The sequence below is a fragment of the Protobothrops mucrosquamatus genome, unplaced genomic scaffold (genome assembly GCF_001527695.2).
Source record: "Protobothrops mucrosquamatus isolate PMUCROS unplaced genomic scaffold, P.Mucros_1.0 scaffold2187, whole genome shotgun sequence".
NCBI classification, from domain to species: Eukaryota; Metazoa; Chordata; class Lepidosauria; order Squamata; family Viperidae; genus Protobothrops; species Protobothrops mucrosquamatus.
Window position 1 is genome coordinate 424,966 of NW_015388280.1, and position 20,565 is coordinate 445,530.

Genomic DNA, 20,565 nt, shown 5'->3' on the forward strand with positions numbered 1-20,565 from the left:
TCCTCCCTGCACTGTGAATGTTTACATGTTATGTTCAATTAAACCATGGCAACATGTAATGTTTGTGTATTATTATTTTCAGCAGACTGTGTTTTTCTATTGTTGTGACTTAGATGACGTTCAGAGCACATTTTATGACCAATTCATGCAAAACTCCACGTTATCCCAAGGGGTTCACATACTTTTTCTTGCAACTGTACTGGCACCTGCCCCCCCAATGGGGCAGCAGCAGGGATGGGAGCCATCACCCCTCAGTCGGGGGCTCCCACTGCTCCAGGTGGGGTTGGCACCATTGGCTGCAGGATGGGAGGAGATGGGGCAGGCAACAGTTTCATGGCCCAGGCCCAACCTCCATGGTTCCCCGGAACTCCAGCCTGCTGAACTTTTCCCTCAGCTGCTCCATCAATGGACTGCGAACTGTAATTGGGAACTTCTACTCAGCTGGGTCATCCCACTTGGCTGCTTGCCTAACCTTCCATTTGCTCTCCCAAGTCACTGTGACTCAGGGGGATCAGCTGATCCTCTGCTTCCGCCGCTTTCCTCATGGGGCCCGGGTAGGGTCCTTCTGTCACTCTCTCCCCCTTGAGTGTGGGCTGCTGCTCCGTCTTCTCAGCCCTCTGTTTGGGGCGTACGCTAACCACTTGCATCCTGGCTTCAGCTGCCACTGGGGTTTCAAGACGAGGCTTCCCCCGGCTTCTCCCCATCTTCCATTCCTTTGTTGGTTACCATCTCAAGGCTGTCAACCTCCTAGTGGGGTCCAGGTAGGCTACTACTTACAGAGCTTGTTTAATGTCAACTGTCCAGTTGGCGGATCCAGAAAAAGAAACTCCTGGGACATTATTTTACCAAGAGTACAAACTTTACTGAATAAACCATATTGGCACAGATGAAGTGAAACAAGGTCTGAGTTTCCCACACAAAAGGTAGCATAGTTAATTCCTCCCCTTTCTTTCCCTATAGGCCACTCACAGTCCATTACTTTCCCAGAGCTGATGACCTTGAGGTGGAACTGTCTCAGGCCTCCAGAGTTTCCCTCCCAAACCACCGTCCCATTCCGGTGCCTTTCCCCCCCTCCCATTATTGTTGTCTGGTTGCGAGCAGGCTGTGTAACAAGTCAACCATGACACTTCCAATGCAAGAAGGGCTATCATACGGAACAGGGCATCAATTTATTTTCCATAGCACCTGGGGGCAGGACAAGAAGCAATGGGTAGAAGCTGGTTAAAGAGAGATCCAACGTGGATCTTAGGAGAAATTTCCTGACAGTGAGAACATTTAATCAATGGAACAGCTTATTTCCCAGTGATGTGGGTGCTCCATTGCGGGAGATTTTCAGGAAACGATTGGGCAACCATTTGTTCAAGGTGGTATAAGGACTCCTGCCTTGGGCAGGGGTTGGCCTAGCAGACCTCGAAGGTTCCTTCTAGCACTACGTTTATATGAGAATAAATAACTAAATACACCCACACCCATAGACATTAAACTCAATTTTTTCAGCAAAATAAGCAGATAGCCAAATAAGGAAAGATTTATAAAGCTTTCAACAGACTGGATATAAAGATTAATCCATCATATTTAAAAAAGAGAGGGCTATTAAAATAACAGGATAAAAATACTTGCCAGGCAAACTCTAATTACATAGCCTCACACAGGCTGGGACTTTGAATCATCAAGATAATGCTTCTGATCTTCCTTAACCATCTTAAGAAAAGCAATTCAGTAAGGACTCTACCAGGTCACTCACTCTTGTGTCCACAATTCCACCCTTGTTAAGGAGAGTTATAGGGACAAGATCAACCACAATATCTGCTATTCTCCCCATAATAAGATTCACACTGTTCAGGACTTTAAATATTCTAATTTTGGGAATATAATACTTTCATTTATTTCATATATTAAATACAGAATACCTTTTTTACTGGAAGTGTATTAATGCTACAGGAATTATACACACACACACACACTCAATCTGCAAGCACTCACAATCCTACATTTACCTGCTAGCTCCCACCACACAATCATGCAGAATATAAGCAAAAAAAATATATGATTTAAGTTCCCTCAAGTAAACCACAACTTATTTCTTGGTAAACTAGAAAATTGTGGGACAAACAATATCACTACCAGATGGATTTGTAACTGGCTGACAAACTGCACTCAATGAGTAGTCCTTAATGGTATTACATCTACATGGAAAGAAGGAAGCAATGGGATACTACAAGGTTCCGTCTTAGGCTCAATACTCGTCAATATCTTCATAAATGACTTAAATGAAAGAATAGAATAGAATAGAACAGAATAGAATAGAATAAAACAGAACAGTGGTGGCGAACCTTTTAGAGACCGAGTGCCCAAACTGCAACCCAAAACCCACTTATGTATCGCCGGGTGGGCGTGGCCCACTGGGTGGGCGTGGCCACAGTGGTCATGGCAGACTGAGTGGGCGTGGCCACAGTGGGCATGGCCAGCTCAATGTTGCTCCTGGGGAGGGATGCCTGTGGGGCCGGGCAGGGTTGGGGGAGATGGGGCGTTGTCTTACCTGAACGCCTTTTCTCAGCACGGAGATGGAGGATCCACCCATGGGTTATGACTGTATTCCTGCCCAATCAGATCAAGCCAGCCAAAGTTGTCACGCCCGTCCTGGACCATAGAGATCCCAGATTTTGACGCGAGCGTAGCCATTGACTGACACAAGATGTAGTGGCTCATAAACCAAACTAACCCAGGTTCTAAATGACCCAAGGAAAAAGAGGGAGGGAGTGGATCCTCCATCTCTGTGCTGAGAAAAGGCGTTCAGGTAAGACAACGTCCCTTCTCCAGCACTGGAGATGGAGGATCCACCCATGGGACATACCAAAGCCTACTGTCCCTGAGGGTGGGTAGTAGACTGGTCCAGTGTGGCACTTTGGCATAAGACCTGTTGGAGAACTCTCCTGCCAAAGGAGGCCTCTGCTGAGGCGAAGCTATCTATCTTATAGTGTTTAATGAAAGGGGATGGTGAAGCCCATGTGGCCGCCCTGCAGATCTCCTCAACGGAGGCCTGAGTGGCCCATGCTGCAGAAGTGGCTGCGCTGCGAGTGGAATGAGCTGTAATTCGTCGTGGAATTGGCAATGACTCGGCCTGGTAAGATTCGGCTATGCATGCCCGTATCCACCTGCCTATTATGGAAGAGGAGACCTTACTACCTCTGTTGGAGGAGTAAAAGGAAACGAATAGGGCTTCGGATGAACGGAACTCGGCTGTTCGTGAGATATAGTATCGAAGTGCCCTGCGAACATCTAGAGTGTGCCATTGATGTTCTAAGGCGTGTGATGGGTGAGGGCAAAAATCCGTTAGAACTATCTCTTGTGACCTGTGGAAGAGTTGACCTTTGGGACGAAGGTGGGATCGAGACGGAGAATTACCCTATCCCTGAGGAAAACGCACAGGTCATCCCGGATCGATAGAGCAGCCAGTTCGGAGATGCGTCGTGCAGATGTGATAGCTACTAAGAAGGCCACCTTGTGAGACATGTAGCGGATGTCACACGTACTTAAGGGTTCAAAGGGCGTTTTCGTGAGCGCCTTCAGGACCTTTGGTAATTCCCATGAAGGGTATCTGTGCACGGAAGGGGGTCTGGTGTTGGTGGCCCCTTTTAGGAAGGAATGTATTAACGGGTGACGGCCCAAGGGCTCCTTTGAGTCACAAGTGAGTACTGTGGACAGAGCGGCGACTTGTCTGCGCAATGTGCTTGGGGCCAACCCTTTCTCTAGTCCCCTTAACAGGTAATCCAGAATGTGTGGTACTGTGAGTTCTGAGAGGGACAACTGTTGCTCAGAGCACCATAAGCGGAAGTTTTTCCATGAAGCCTTGTATATGCGGCTCGTGGATGGGCGACGAGAGGCCTGGATTATTGATATGACCCCTGGGGAGCAAAGTCCCCTTGATAAGATCGAGCGCTCAAGCGCCAGAAGGCTAACTGGAGCCACTGAGGGTCCGGGTGAAGGATAACGCCCTGGCTGAGGGAGACCCTTTCTGGGAAACCCGCCAAGGATCTGTGACAGAGAGACTCATCAAGTCGGCGAACCAGGGTCTCAACGGCCAGTACAGGGCCACCAGGAGAATATCCGCCCGCTCCCGAAGGAGCTTACGTATCACCGCTGGAAGGAGGGGTAGGGGTGGGAAGGCATACAATAGACCCTGTGGCCATGGGTTACAGAGGGCGTCCGTTTGCTCCTCCCCCATTGAAGGGAACCTGGACATGAATCGGGGCAGTTGGGCGTTGGACGGGGATGCGAAGAGGTCCATGAGCGGGAGGCCGAAGCGGTGGCAAATTTCCCTGAAGATCCTCGGATGGAGGCGCCATTCCGAGTGATCCACCGTTGACCTGCTGAGGAGGTCGGCTTGGGTGTTGGCTTTCCCTGAGATATGATCGGCTTTGATTGATGCTACATGGTGCTCTGCCCATGAACATAATAGTAGAGACTCTCTCAGGAGAGCCTGAGAGTGTGTGCCTCCCTGTCTGTTCACGTGGGCCTTGGCTGCCACATTGTCGGTGAGGACCAATACGTGCCGTTGCTTCACCTGGTTTTGGAAATGGCAGAGTGCCAGGTGAATGGCCCTTAGTTCGAGCCAATTGATGTTGTGACGGAGGTCCCTGGTGGACCAACGTCCCTGGGTCCACTGCGATTGCAGGTGTGCTCCCCAGCCAAATAGGCTGGCGTCAGTTGTGATTATCAACCGGTCTGGTTCCTTGAAGTATGACCTTCTGGTCATGGCTGGTGATAGCCACCACGTGAGGGACCGTGATACCTGTTGTGGTAGCCTGACTCTCCTCTTGGATGCGCTGAGGTTCTGCCTCTGGAAGGGGAGCATGAACCATTGTAGCCTTCTGGAATGGAGTCTGAACCATGGAACTATCGCTATGGCCGAAATCATCTTCCCTAATAATTGAGACAGGCTGGCTAAAGATACCGCCCGACTCCTGCGTGTTTGGAGGACTAACTCCCGTATGCTGTCCCGACACTCCTGTGATAGGTAGACCCGGCACTCTACGGTGTCTATGATGGCCCCGAGGTGTAGCAGCCTTGTCGTGGGGTTCAGGTGGCTCTTCGGAAAGTTTACCGAGAACCCGTGGGCCTGGAGTAGCTTTACCACCAGATCGATGTCTGACACGGCCGACCGTGTGGACAATGACTGGATTAGGATGTCGTCCAGATAGCATTGGACTCTGACAGGCACCATTCTTAGATGAGCTGCTAGAACCGCCAGGATCTTGGTAAACACCCTTGGTGCCGATGACAGACCAAATGGGAGCGCTCTGTACTGGAAGTGGCGCCCCTTGTATGCGAACCGTAGGAACCGGCGATGGGCCAGAGAGATAGGAATGTGGATATGCCTCCGTGAGATCGATGGACGTTAGAAAGTCCCCTCTCCTTACGCTTCCTAAGATGGATCGTAACGTTTGCATTTTGAATTTGCGATATGCAAGATGAAAGTTTAGGCTCTTGAGGTCTAGAATTGCCCTCCATCCCCCTGAAGCTTTGGGGACGACGAAGAGGATGGAGTAGAATCCCTGACCTCTCTGGTCCAGCGGTACCGGTTCTATGGCCCTTATGTGTAGTAGGTGTTGAACAGCATCATTCATTAGTCTTTTCCTTACTCGATTCCTGGGGTATGGACAAGAGAGGAACCGATTTGGGGGGTTGGATGTAAACTCCAGGAAAAGACCATGACGAATGGTGTTGAGCACCCAAATGTCCGTGGTTGTGGCCTCCCACTGGCGGGCAAATAGGGAGAGTCTGCCCCCAATGGGAGATGTCAATAGGCCGTCACTTGGAGCGGCGGAACAGCCTGCTATTCCCCCGAAAGGGCCGCTTGCCTTGGAACTGCTGCCTGAATCTGGGAGTCTGTCTATCGGGCTGTCTGTCTTGTCTATCCTCTCTGGCTGGAGACAGTTGAAAGGATTGTGTATAGTTGTATCTGGCTCCTGTACGAAAGGCTTGTCGTCGGGAGTAATAGGTGGGACGTTTGTCCGGCTTTTTGAGGACATGTTTGAGTATCTTACGTTTGTCCTTGTTTTCTGTTAGGTAGGGGTTCAGGGCATCGCCAAACAATCTACCTCCCTGATATGGAGCGGCTGCCAGCTTCCACTTGGTTTTAGTGTCGGCTTGCCAATGTTTCAACCACAACATATGGCGGCCTGTAATGTTAGACGCCATAGCCCTGGATGAGAACCTGGCGGCCTGGAGGGTTGCGTCCGAGGCATACTCGGTGGCTGCCACCATTTTACTAAGGTCCTGGTGTATGCGGATATCCTCTATTGGGATTCGGGCTTGAAGCTGTCGTAACCAGGTGAGGGCGGACCTATTGAAAAATGAGGCGGAGGTTGCGGCTCTGATCGCCCAAGCAGATGATTGGTGTGTTCTGCGAAAGGTGGATTCGCATTTGCGATCCTCATTCTTGAGGGCCTCCGAAGGATCCCCCGAGATAGCCGTGGACGATACTAGAGGCCCCAATGGTTCGTCTATGGCGGTACCTCCAAGGTCTCTTCCAACTCCCTGGCAACACTGTACAATTTTTTGTCAGTGCTACTCGGGAGAGGGAGGGAGGCCGGAGATGCCCACTGTCTGCGAATTGCCCTCAAGAACAGCGAGGGACAGGGGATGTGGTTTTGAGTTGCTACAGGTTCAACGAAATTCGGGTCTGCCTCCGTGTCCAAGTCAGCTGGGACGTTGGTTGAGGAGGATTCAGACCCAAGGTGAGCTGTGGATGTGGCCTTACGAAGTAAGGTGACAAAGAAGGATTGAAGAGCCCGCTAAAGGAGGGTGCCTCTGGGGAAAGTTCCTCCTCTTCGGACATTGGAATTTCATGTTCAGTCTCGACCTGAGTAAGGTATGAAGTCTCAGAGACTGATGACCCACCTGGGGAAGGAGGGTTGTCGTAGTTCTCGGCCGGGTGTGGTGCGTGGCGAGGAACTGTGTTTACTGGCTTGGAAGTCTGGATCTTAGCATCAAGGGCCCTGTCAGCTGCTTGAGCAATTAGGAGGGCGAGGCAGTCCTCATTGGGAAGGTACCCCGTTTCGTTTGGCCGCAAGCCTGCCGCCGTAGGAGTAAAGGTGGCTTCGGGAGTTCCTTGAGGAACACTTGTGGAGATGGATTGAGGGATGGATGGACACTCGCTTGGTCCGTCCTGTGCGGTGGAATGTGAGGATTCCCCCGCTGACCAGATGCCCATGGGAGATGAAGGGGCTCCTAGGGGCAAATCCAGGTCTAACTCCTGGGACTGAGCTGTTTCCAGCATAGCCCTTTTCTGCGCCTTGGAAAACTCCCTTTCTAAGGCCTGGTGTCTCCGTTCGGTTTGTTTGTCTGCTCTTTTTGAGCTTTTGGTTGTATATCTTACCTTGGTTCTGGTCGTTGTCTTCTCCGCGCCTTCCAGACCAGGTAGTCCTGATGAGGATGGCAGAGCGCTCTTAGCTGCGGGGCCCGAATCGCCCATACTCCGATGGCACAGGAACACGAGAGGGAGCTCCTGGTATCCGGAGAACAATGCACTCTGGGTAGGAACAGGCGCACTAAGGGGGCGTCCGTAACCCAGGTGAGGCTGTTGCGTGGATGAGGACAGGCGTACTAATAGGGACGTCTGTAATCCACTATATTTTGGCACAGATAAGGACAGACACTCTACAGGGGCCGTCTGGAATCCGGCTGGTTCTGTTCTGGATGAGGGCAGTTGCACTACAGGGGCGTCTGGTATCCAGATGAGCGCTGATCTTCTGATAATCCAGTTGTCACTCCTTATCTTCATCCAATTTGGATAGGTCTGATTAGAAATTTCCTTGAGAGACACCAGACCTAGGTAAAGGGAGTCTCAGGGGACTTACTGAAGGGACTGAGTGTTCCAGTTAATTAATTAATATAATCAATCAGTCATCAATTAATTATTAATCAACTTAACTAGTTTGCTTAATTAATTTAGTTAATTTAGTTTAATTATCAATTCAATTATTAATTCAATTAATTAAGTAATAAATTAATTCAATTATACAAGAAATAAATTCCCAATAAATCACCCCCTTGGTCGGGTGATTGAGATGCTAATCACTACTTAATTAATTTAAAAAATAATCATTTAATTATTATACCATATCACTTAATTAATTAAAATATAATCAGTTAATTATTATTCAATTGATAGAGGGTAATCAGTTTCCGAACTGATAATCAGTTTCCAAACTGATTACTTACTTAATTTAAAATTAATCAATTTCCAAATTAATAAATGAATTGTTTCAGTTAATTTAAACAATTGATTACATGCAATCGGCTGATTACGTAAAGATGGTCCGATCCGGGGACCACGTTGCCCAAGATGGCGATCGTGCTAGACAAAGACAAGAGGTGACTCCGAAGGAGCAAGCAAGAAAACAACAAGCAGGGACTTTAAATTTCCCACCGCGGAGCTTCTGTCGAAATAGAGGTTTTGATTTGCCGGTCAGCTGCTGAGCAGCTGATCGGCGCTGAACGGGGGAAGCGCGCTCTCTCTCCGGTCGGCGATTTCCCGACCAAGGAACAAAGATTCCAGAAGATATTTGAGAAGACCCCAGATAGTTTTGGAGATCCTGGAATTTTAAATTTTAGGAGCGAAGGGAATCGTCCCTTCGTTCTGGATTCCCTCGGAGCTGCAGCCGCAAGCTCCGGTTGAGAGCAGATTGCCCTTTAAATTTTAAAGTTCGGAGGACTAACAGCCGTTAGTCCTCAGATGCAACCAGCACAAAGGAAATCTTTCTTTGTCTTGCCGGTCTGAAATAATACTTTAGAGGGGAGAGGAAGAAGGAGCCCCTTCAAGAATATCCTCCCCCCCATCAATTCAATTTCTCCTTTAGGATTAAATTAAATTAAATTGACCTAAATTAGGAGTAAAATCCCAGCTAAAGAGGTATAAAATGGAGGATCCCCCAATGGAAGACTATACCTGCCTAAGAGCCAAGTTTTCACGTCTGTCCTGGGCGAGATCAAGCCAAAATCTGGGATCTCTATGGTCCAGGATGGGCGTGACAACTTTGGCTGGCTTGATCTGATTGGGCAGGAATACAGTCATAACCCATGGGTGGATCCTCCATCTCCAGTGCTGGAACCAGGGGGTTTCTGCCAGGGCATCTTGCTCAGCTGATGGCTTGGGGGGGAAGGGGGCAGCTACACCCCCTCCCAAACGTTGCCATTACATGAAAGCAGGATGAAAACTCCAAAAAGCGACAAGGAAAAAAAGTTAAAACAGAAGAGTGTCTTGAGATGGTTTTCTTCCCTACGGGGGGTGGGGAGGCATGTGGGGAAGCTCCTAAGCCCCACAGCTCTTCCAAGGGGGGGAGGATGAGAGTGGGGGGGGCTGTGCTGGGATCAGGGCTCCTTGTGCCTTCTGCTGCCCGCCTGTGATCTTCTGCCACAGATGCCGCAGCTCCGCTTGCCTGGCAGGGCGGAGGGGGCACTCACACACGGGGACACACGTGGAGCTGCTGCCTCGCTTTCCGTGCTGTGCCGGGGCTGGGCTGGACTGGGTGCAGAGCCTCCATGCCGCTTCTTCCCCTGCGGACATCGGGAGAGCCCACCCCGCCTACCCCGCATCTCAGGGCAGCTGCCACCATCCCGCGCTCTCTAGCCCATCGCCGGCCAGCCAGGCGCACCGAGCTCGGGCCGATGGAGGCCAGAGAGGAGCGAGAGCCACGGCTGCCTGGCTCCTCCACCTGAGGACGCATGTGGGGAGAGGTGCCGTGCCCAACTCGATAAGCTGTGGTCCGCCCGCAGGAGGAAGAGAGCTGGCCGGGGACAGGCACAGCGCTGCCCACAGGGGGAATCTGACCAGTCCCAGCCTGGAAGGGGGGAGAGGCCGAGGGAGCCCGAAGGGAGGCAGGTGTGGTGCTCGGGGGTAGCCGCTCTCCCTCCCTCCTCCCGCGGAAGGGCTGGCTGGTTTCAGTGTCACCTGGGCAGGCCTGGTGCCCAGTGGCACTGGCAGCCCTTCCCTCCTCTCTCCCTCCCTTTCTCCAAAGTCCAAACTTATGTGTCCTTCCCCCACTAGCCTTCTGCAAAGCGCAAACAGACACCGCGTCCTACTTGTCTTCTCCAAACTCATACCCACCATCGCGTCCAAAGGCCGTCTGCTCACTCACTCTCTCGCTGAACTCCCGCCAAAACCTCCTTTTATAAGTTTCCCTCTTCCTGCCCAGATCTCGCAGCTGTTCCTGCGAGAGCGCTGCTGGATTCGGTTTCCCTGCCCTCTCCAGTTCCCACTAGTCAGGCGCCTGTGGAGAGGGGGAGGGAAGTGTCCCTCTGGCGTGCGTGCCAACAGAACGGGCTCTGCGTGCCCAGTCTGGCACGCGCGCCATAGGTTCGCTACTATGGCACTAAGGTTTTATAAAGCAGTACTAATACTTTGCGTGATCTTGATTCTATGCCTCTGTTTATACAACCCAGGATTGTATTAGCTTTTTTGGCTGCTGCTGCACACTGCTGACTCATAGTCAACTGATCACCCACTAGGACTCCAAGGTCCCTCTCACAGTTACTGTTTTTGAGCCAGGTCTCACCTAATCTATACTTATATCTTTGATTTTTCCTGCCTAAATGTAAAACTTTGCTTTTCTCCACAGTAAAACTCATTTTGTTGGATAGGGCCCATTGTTCAAGTTTGTCAAGGTCTTTTTGAATCCTGAGCTTGTCTTCTGGGGTGTTGGCTATTCCTGCCAGTTTAGTGTCATCTGCAAATTTGATGAGTTCCCCTTCTATTCCCTCATCTAAATCATTGATGAAGATATTGAAGAGTACTGGGCCTAAGACGGAGCCTTAGGGGAACTCATCAAATTACAGATGATGCTAAGCTAGCAGAAATAGCCAACACCCTAGAAGACAAGCTCAGGATCCAAAAGGATCTTGATACATTTGAACAATGGGCCCTATCCAACAAAATTAAATTTAATGTGGAGAAAAACAAGATTTTACACTTAAGCAGGAAAAACTAAAGGTACAAGTACAGGTTAGGTGACATCTGGCTCAAAAACAGTACTTCTGAGAGGGATCTTGGAGTCATAGTGAACACATTAAAATATGAACCAGCAGTGTGTGAAAGCAGACAAAAAACTAATACAATCCTTGGTTGCATAAACAGAGGCATAGAATCAAAGTCATGCGAACCATCAGACCACTTTATAAAACCTTAGTTTGGAATACTGCATTCAATTTTGGTCACCACATTTACAAAAAAGATATTGAGACTTTGGAAAGGGTTTAGAGAAGAGCAACTAAGATGGTTAAGGGCCTGGAGATTAAAACATATGAAGAATAGTTGCAGGAATTGAGTATGGCTAGTCTAGAGAAAAGAAGGAATAGGGATGACATGATAGCAGTGTTCCAATATTTGAGGTGTATCACAAAGAAGAGGATGTCAGCTTATTTTCCAAAGCACCAGAAGGCAAGACAAGAAACAATAGATGGAAACGAATCAAGGAGAGAAGTAACTTGGAATTAAGGAGAAACGTTTCCTAACAGTGAATTAAGCAATGGAATAGCTTGCCTTCAGAAGTTGGGGGTGCTTCATCACTGGAGGTTTTTAAGAAGAGACTGGACAACCATTTGTCTGAAATGGTGTAGGGTGTCCTGCTTGAGCAAGAGGTTGGATTAGAACAAGGGACTCCAACCTCTGGTGTCTGCAACCAGACCATGGAGATGACAGGCGAGTAAGCACACGCATCCCCACTTGTGGAAGCAGCAGGCGAGCGTGTGCATGTATATTCTATTTGTGTGAGTGGTGGGCGTGCGCACATGGCGCTCATGCAAATAGAGCTGCATGTGCACTTGCTGGCTGTTCTCATGAAACCATCATCTTCCACCTGCCAGTCCACAAAGCCAGAAAGGTTGGGGAACCTGGGACTAGACAACCTCCAAGGTCCCTTCCAGCTCTATTATGATTCTTTTCTAAGTAATATAGTATTCTATTTGGGTTTTGTATAACAAATACAAAAATTAATTCAATTAAAAGATATTGCACAATTTTAACACAAAAGCTACCACACAGAGGTAACAACTTTGAAGTTCCATTATTTACACATCCCTAATTTCCAGTTAGGCATTTTAGGCAGGGCACAAGTATCTGGACAGCAGGATTGAGAAGATCAAGAATTCCATCAAGCAATTTTCCTGCTCACCGAGAACTGCCAATTTAATGGAGGGTCTGGGACAAGGCTTATGACCTCAGCAGGAAACCTTTTATTACAGAGCATTAATACAATGAAGCTTTGTCTGTGGAATGCATAAGCAACCAAGCCAGGACATGAACAATGGCTCAGACAGAATTTGATTAGAAAAGCAAGGGTTAGCTCAAGACCAGGAGGAGAGGGGGGGGGGAAGTCGAAAAGCATTTGTCTGGCATGTAAAAAACACAATTCAGATCCTAGAAGAGAGCCCTGCCTTTTCAAGATACCGCCTTTGGAAGATATTCAATGCAAATGTCTCCCATGCACATTAATTAGGCTGTCAAGCTGGGCCTCTCTAAGTTCTTTGTGAGCAATAAAGAGGATAGCAGATGTGCCCTTGGGCTTCCCATACACACATCACAAAAGGGCTGAATGCCTGGTAAAAATCAAGGGATTCAAAAAGGCTGCCATAAAACTGTCACATCAGAGCTGGATTTATGAGTTGAAGAGATGCTTTTGCCACCACACCACTCTTTTAAAAAATACTTTTGTTTAAAATGCACACCATTTTGGATGTGCAGTTAAGTTTATATAAATACTCAGTGATTATGATATAGAAGAGTTGGCCTTCAATATGATTTTGCAACACAGAATTTGGGATTTAACAAAGAACATGTTGACAATAAAAGTAAGCAATAATATGAGGTACAAATCAATTGACAGCCTTTTGGATATTGGTCACTTAGTGTTTCATGACAGACTAACTTTTTAATTGCATCAAAATGCCTACTTATATTTATTAGTGCCGGAGATAGCACTCCCTGCTCTTATCATGATGATTTTGATGATTTTACACACTTCTTTAAAAATAGTCATATGTTTGAACTCCCCAAGATTCTGAATAAGTGTCAAAATCTTTTAAATCCTTCAATCATAAACATACTGTATATTTGCAAAATATTATTATTGAAAGTTGATAATATAGAACGGATGTTCTCCACCATACATTTTGGGCTGCAGTGCCTTCTATATTTATCATCTTGCTACTGTCAAAGCTTCAAATAGTTAGAAAGCTTTAAGCTGCCTTTATATTTAGAAGCATGACAATTTTTGACCAATTTATCAGGTATTTTAAACTTATATAAGACAATTTTCATTTACAAATTTCAATACTTTAAACAGGAACTTCAGCACATTATAGATGCAGACTCAATTAGTCAAGGATTCCTAAGATAAAAAAGTAAATATATTTTACTCATTGTAATTAAGGAAGGTGATTATTCCAGCTAATTGGTATGGTACAGAAATGGGAAAATATGTAGCTCTCAATGCTCATTTTAGCTGCTGAATTTAGTTAAATTCAACATACCTGAAATATGAAATACCTCATCTCTGTGTTGTGGATAAAAGGTCTTTATCTGATATAAAATCTTTTCTATTTCTTCAGTTTAAATAGAATGGGGATATTTAATCCCCATATCATGGGTTATTCCCCCTTCCCCCAATACTCCAACTCCTAACCCAACCAGATTAGGTAAATAAAAATTTACCCAAGGTATATAACATTATTTTAACACCTTAGAAGTTTTAATGTTAATAATATTTTGTCATATTATATTCCACTTACATTTAAGAAGTCACACTGGTCTTTTGCTTTTTGTCTTTGCCTGATTCTTGTTTTATACTGGTCATTGACTGAAGTAAAAACTAGAAGATATAGCTTTCATTTTTAATAACTGTAAAAGCATGTCATCTCAAAGCAAGCTAGGAACCCAAAATTAATTTCAAGTTCTGATTTCAGACTCCTGTTTATTAAGGGAGCCATAAAACTGTAACCATCAACTGGCTATATACTAAGCTCCTCTAGCAAATTCCAGTTTACTGATTCTACTCCTAAAAGACACAGTACAATGGAGGCAGCAGCATGCTAACTTTTGAAGAATACACTTGGATCCTCCAGAAGTATAATCTGGCAAAGTATATTTTGGAAAAGACGACCACAGTTTCAGCATACCTGAGTGGAGAACTACGAAACTGCAATTATTTCATTACTTTGCACATTCTTTTCTACCAGAACAGATATGATCTAAATATAATTATAGAGACATTGTTTTGAAATATTTCCATTCAGTAAATGGCAATTATTGCTTTGGCAACAATCCCAGCCCTCAAAATCAGAAAACACAGGTTTTCTTAAGAGAAGATACTGCACTTTGTTGCTCTGAACAAAATAATACACAAAATAATAAATCTAGAGTAACAATTTATAAAAGTTTATTAGGATACCAAAATATTCAAAAATACAAGGCATGGAATAAAGAATTGGAATATCTTGTACTAAACATCAATAGAGTATCTATCTGGTATCTAAATATCACACTTTAAAATTAACAATTACCAATATTACTGAATTAATTAATATCAATAGAAATCCTTGGACTTCTAATCTTTCTAAGAAGAGATGGTTCTATTGGCAATTGAAAGTGCTTGAAATGCAATACTGGTTCATAAAAAGTGGTTTGGTGTTGTAGCAGCTCTATTATGGACAAAAGTTATTTCATAGAATAATTTTGTTTGGTGAGATTTTTTGGCTATTATATTTTTATGTTTGAATTATCCATCTTTTTCTACATTCAAACATTATTTACTGCCACAAGACCCAAATGTGAGAGATTTAGATTTCATACACCAATTTCAATATTTAATTTCCCATTTTCCTATAGTAAATTAAAAACAATAATTTAATTATTTAGTAAGATATTAATTTAAATGAACACTATTTTTATTTATTTATTTACTTTTGTGTGGAGGAGGTTCTTTTTCCTTGTTTCTTTTTCCATTTACCATATGTAATAAAAATATTTTAAAATATACTCTGGTTGTACAGTCCAGTCTCTCTAGAAACAGAAAACTAATTATAAATGGAAAAATTGTAAATTAAGCACCAGAACGTAAAAGAAAAAAATATGTTCTGTAGTTAAAATTTCTTCTACTTTAGACTAACATAAACAAAAAGTAGCACAATTTCCACAATGATTGATGTTCTGTTGATAACAATAGTTAAATTCAATTTGGCAATATGAACAACTAAAAAAAGGTTGGGAGGAAAAGTTTACATAACACTGAGAAAGACTGACTCTGGCAACTTTCAAATATGCATAATGTTCTGCAGTTTGCAGAATAATTATAATTAGACCAGGGATAAAAAACATCTGTAACCCTCCAAGAATTGTTGACTTACAACTCACCACTGTCTAAGCTGCCTAAAGATGGCTGGGTGTTGTAGCTAAGCAACATCTCTACTCTACCCTTCATGTCAGTTACAATAATCTAATAGCTGAACTTAAAATCTTCAGCTCTAGGGATGACAAACTGGGAATGGAATGTAAATGGTTCTGTTTCCATTGGACTGCCAAACTTTCTTGTAGACTATACCATTATAGAGGTGGTTTAATGGATCCAAAAGTGGTTCAAAATCAGACTGTGGTGCTTCAGACATTGTGCTTTAGGCAAAACTTTATTTGCTTTCAAAATACAGGAAGAGGTTTGGAATGCTCCCAAGGGAAGGAGAACTTAGCTATTCTGCTATAGTTAACCTATCTAGCATCCACTCTATAACAAAATGAATTTCTATAAATGATCAACTTTAGCTCATTCTGGATTTCCTCATGGGAATTACAGTAATGTATATTTCTTCTAATAGTCTGAGTAGTCTCTCAAAGAAGTATCACCTGAATATGTTCAGAGACTCTACACAAAAAAAAAACCATTCCCTTTGGACAGTCTCATGAAGGAAGACTTCAATGTCTAGCTAATATACAAAAAAAGCCCAGGACTTTTAAAAAATCATTCAGTTCATCTGCAATCTGGAATCCACAAATTATCCTAGTACAGGCATGCTTATTCCAATTACAAGGATTTACTTTGCATACTAGTTTAGTAATTCCATACTTTATCCCTTGTAAAAGTGCCACTTACTTTATGACTTCAACTGTTTTCTCATTTGCTCCAAAAGGTAAAGGCAGTTAGTGAATAGTCAAGACTGCTGTCTCACATCAGCACCGAACAGCCAATATATATGTTAATGTTTCCCCATCATATCCTCATTCATTCTTTAGATCAAGTCACACAGATTGAAAAAGTGGCCTCCTTTCTATCCCAGACCTATAATAGATATACTTTCTGTATTCATGTGAGGAAGTGCAAAAATAATTGCTTGCATACAAGAGAGTATATCTCAAAACAGAATTACTGTAGCATGTAAAAATTTGAATGAATTTCTGTCATTCTAATACTCAGTTCAGATTTTACTAATCTAAATAACTAAATAAAATACTTTGTACACAAGTCTCCACTTCTCATGGTACAATATCAAAAAACCGTCAAGTAATATAGAAATCAGTATATAAAATATTTTGAAACCACCCAACATGTTCAAGTTACGGTATCGTTCTGACTGAATTACAGTCACTGAGTCACAGTGCAGAAGACCATATACATTGCAGTATTCATATTTACATTTAGTATAGCCAATTTAACACTATGAACTCTCTGAACCGTCTTCACATTATCAAACAAAAACCACAAATGTTAAGTATACACATGAGTCTATGTGAAACCAGTTTTTGGTTCATACTAAACAACTACTATATTCATTCATTGCAAAATACCTGTTTGTAAAAGACACCAATATTGAAGGTGACCAACTATGGGATGCACACTCAATGTAGCCATTTGATTCTCAATTATGTCAACAAACAAATCCAAGTCAGATCCCATTGAAGGGATAAAAGTGTAATAATATAATACTGGCCAAATTGTCACAAGGATTAGGGGGGAAAATACTAAAAAGTCGTTCATAATGAATGAGGGCAAATATACTAAGTCAGAATGATTATTATAGTTGCAGAATTATTTATGAAACAGTTTCAGGAATTATTAAGGCTGTGTTCTTAAAAAGCTGTTTTATGCTCAGAACAAATCCTTGAAGTTTCTTTACATGTGCTCCTGTAGCTACAAATATTTTTTAGAATCTGATGTTTAAAAAAAAGCATTCAGAAATTACCCCACTGATTCTACAAGTTTGTAAAATTTTACTCTCAATTTGCCAATATAAGCAGGCATTACATTATTAACAATCTGTTTTAAATCCTGGAATTTCTCAGACTGGTGCAAAATTATTAGAAGTTTGGGGCAACAGTCACGGAGCATTTACTTGGCTAAAACATAAAAAGCCATGGGGTATTATCCTTTATCTGCCTGCAAACGAAAATAAATGGACTGTTCTCCAAGGGAAGCTGTGGCTCATCAGCACGGAAATTCAAAAAACTCCGGAATATGTCGCGACTCCCACCTGTTTTCCATGTGCTCATGGGTGAAACTTGGTCTCCTTCCTATGAACTACTGTGAAGTAATATAGATATGAATTACTCTTCGCACATGTTCAGAAACCCTTGGCCTTTAAACACTGGGGCGACAGACAGCTCTCCCTCGCAACCTCAAGCACAAGCGATGGCGAGAAAGCAAGTAGCCGGCTGCCCCTCCGCATCCCGTCATCAGCTGTCCGTCCTACAACTCATTCATTCATTATTTTCATTCATTCATTCATCCGACCCTCCTTTTTCATGCGACTAGACTTCCACCGGCCCAAGCGAGCATGTCAGCGAGCATGCCCGCCAGCCCAGCCCCATTTCGCCACTCACGGCTATACAAAGCGAGGCAAGCGGCGTCAGGCCCGGTGCGAGCCTCGAGACGCAGCGCCTGTTGCTCTTGGTGCCGCTGGATTTCCCCATTGGCATCGCCGATAGTCAGGAGCCGCACACCCGGGAAGACCGATACCACCGCCGCCGCCATCTTGGCATCCCAGGCCCGCTCCGCGGCGGCGGCGGCGGCGGCTGTAGGCAAAGCCCGAAGGCGACTGAGGAAGGCGTCAGAGAAGGAGAGGCCGGAAGCCGCGCCTTTTGAGCACCGCTAGGCTGGACGAGACAGGGAGCGATACGCGCCCTCTACTGGCCGGCGGGGATTAGGAAGGGGGGCGCTTGCATGTGATTTTTCTATTATCATTTTGAAAAACGACAAAATAAAACGGTACTTAATAAGGCTGTTATCGATATTTTTCCATCAAGCTGGAGGAGGTGTTGAATGAATTTGGTTTTTTTATGAAGATGAAGAAAGAATACTTATGAAATTCATAAATAACAGAAATATGTTCAGTAGTTGATACAAAAGATGGATACAACATTCAAAACAACCTTAAAAATCACAGGAGGACTGAGGCGAAGTCCAGTGGATCAAGGTAAGCACCTGGGAGTTGAGTCACTGATTGCATTTGCATAGCACCAGAAATTGCTGGAAGAGCAGCTCATTGTGAGTTCAGGAGGACTGAACCAAAGTCCAGTGAACCAAGGCTGCAACCCACATACCAACTCACATTCAAAATCTAAAACAGGAAGGATGCAAAAGAATATCTATTTGCACTGACTCTGTTAAATTAATTTTCACTAACAGAAATTAAAGGTATTAAATTACAGGAATCTGTGAACACCCAGAGACAAAGTCATAACCAAAAGCAAACATGGGTTTGTCAAAAACAGATCATGCCAGACAAATCTTATTGCATTCTTTGACAAAGTGGCACAATTATTGGACCAGAGTAAATATTGTGGATATAAGCTACTTGGATTTCAGTAAGGCATTTGTTAAAATAGACCATAACCTACTACTTATAAGATAGAAAAAAGTGGGTTAAACAGCATCATCACTAGATGGATTTGTATCTGGCTGACCAACCACACTCAACGTGTAATACTTAATGGAATTATCTATATGGAGGGAGGTATGGAGTGGGGTACCTCCCAGCTCTGTCCTAGGCCCAGTACTCTTCAATATCTTCATCAATTATTAGATGAGGGGATAGAAGGGGAACTCATCAAATTTGAGGACGACACCAAGCTGGTAGGAATTGCCAACACTCCAGGTGATAGGCCTAAGATACAGAAAGATCTTGACAGAATGGGCTGTATGTAACATAATGAAAAAAGTAAAGTTCTACATTTAGGCAAGAAAAACTAAATGCACAGGTATAGTATAGTGGTATCTGGCTCAATAGTAGTAACTGCGAGAGGGATCTAGGAGTCGTAGTGGACGATCACTTAAATATGAGCCAGCAGAGTGCTGCAGCTCCCAAAAAAATCAATGCAATCTTAGACTACATTAACAGAGGGATAGAATCAAGATCACAGGAAGTGTTAATACCACTTCATAATGTCTTGGTAAGACCATACTTGGAATACTGCATCCAGTTTTGATTGCCACGATATAAAAAATGATGAGATTCTAGAAAGAGTACAGAGAAGAGCAACAAAGATGATTAGGCTAAAACATGAACAACGGTTGCAGGAATTGAGTATGTCTAGTTTAATGAAAAGGGCTAGAAGTGACATGATAGCAGTATTCCAATATCTAAGGGGCTGCACAAAGAAGACGGGGTCAATCTATTTTCCAAAGCACCTGAAGGCAGGACAAGAAACAATGGATAAAAAATAATAAAGGAGAGAAGCAACTTAGAACTAAGGAGAAATTTCCTGACAGGGAGAACAATCAACCATTGGAATGGATTGCCTTCAGAAGTTGTGGGTGCTCCATCACTGGAGGTTTTTAAGAAGAGACTGGACAGATTTGTCTGAAATGGTATAGGGTTACTTGCCTGAGCAGGGAGTTGTACTAAAAGATCTCCAAGGTCCCTTTCTACTCTGTTATTCTGTTATTGAAACATAAAGCTATGTAATAAAGGAGAGAAGCAACCTAGAACTAAGGAGAAATTTCCTGACAGGGAGAATAATTAACCAGTGGAACAGCTTGCCTCCAGAAATCGTGGGCACTCCATCACTGGAGATTTTTAAGAAGAGGCTGGACCAGTGATGGTGAACCTTTTAGAGAACGAGTGCCCAAAGTGCAACCCAAAACCCACTTATGTATCGTTGAGTGCTGGGTGGGCGTGGCACATTGGGTGGGTGTGACCAATTGGGTGGGCATGGCCCATTGGGTGGGCATGGCTGTGGTGGTCACTGCAGACTGGGTGGGCGTGGCTGGGGTGGGCGTGGCCACCTCAATGTTGCTCGTGGGGAGGGACGCCTGTGGGGGCCAGGCAGGGTTGGGGGAGGTCCAGGGGTCTCTGGCGGGTGGGACAGTGGGCAGGAGGCTAGTCCTGCAGGGTGAAACGAGGCGAGACAGAAGACAGGGCAGGGGTGCCATTGCCGCAGGGCAAGGTAAGGTGAGGCAGGGGCCAGGGCGGCTGCTGCCTGACACCATTGGCCCCTGCACAGAGGAAGCGCATGGGGGCCAATTGTGTCCATCAGCAGCCACAGCCTGCCGGCCCTCGATTTCGGCGCAATGTGGCTGTTTG

General features: G+C 44.8%; 1 protein-coding gene across 2 annotated transcripts in view; it reads right to left on the reverse strand.

Annotated features, from left to right (window-relative positions):
- Positions 1-18,037, reverse strand: part of CARM1 (coactivator associated arginine methyltransferase 1) — a 157,600-nt gene extending 139,563 nt beyond the window's left edge. For both annotated transcript variants that reach the window (XM_029285753.1, XM_015824297.1), the window contains exon 1: positions 17,864-18,037. In XM_029285753.1, the coding sequence (XP_029141586.1) occupies positions 17,864-18,014 (151 nt within the window). In that variant the 5' untranslated portion in view covers positions 18,015-18,037. The remainder of the gene's footprint in view (positions 1-17,863) is intronic.
- Positions 18,038-20,565: the final 2,528 nt, after the last annotated feature.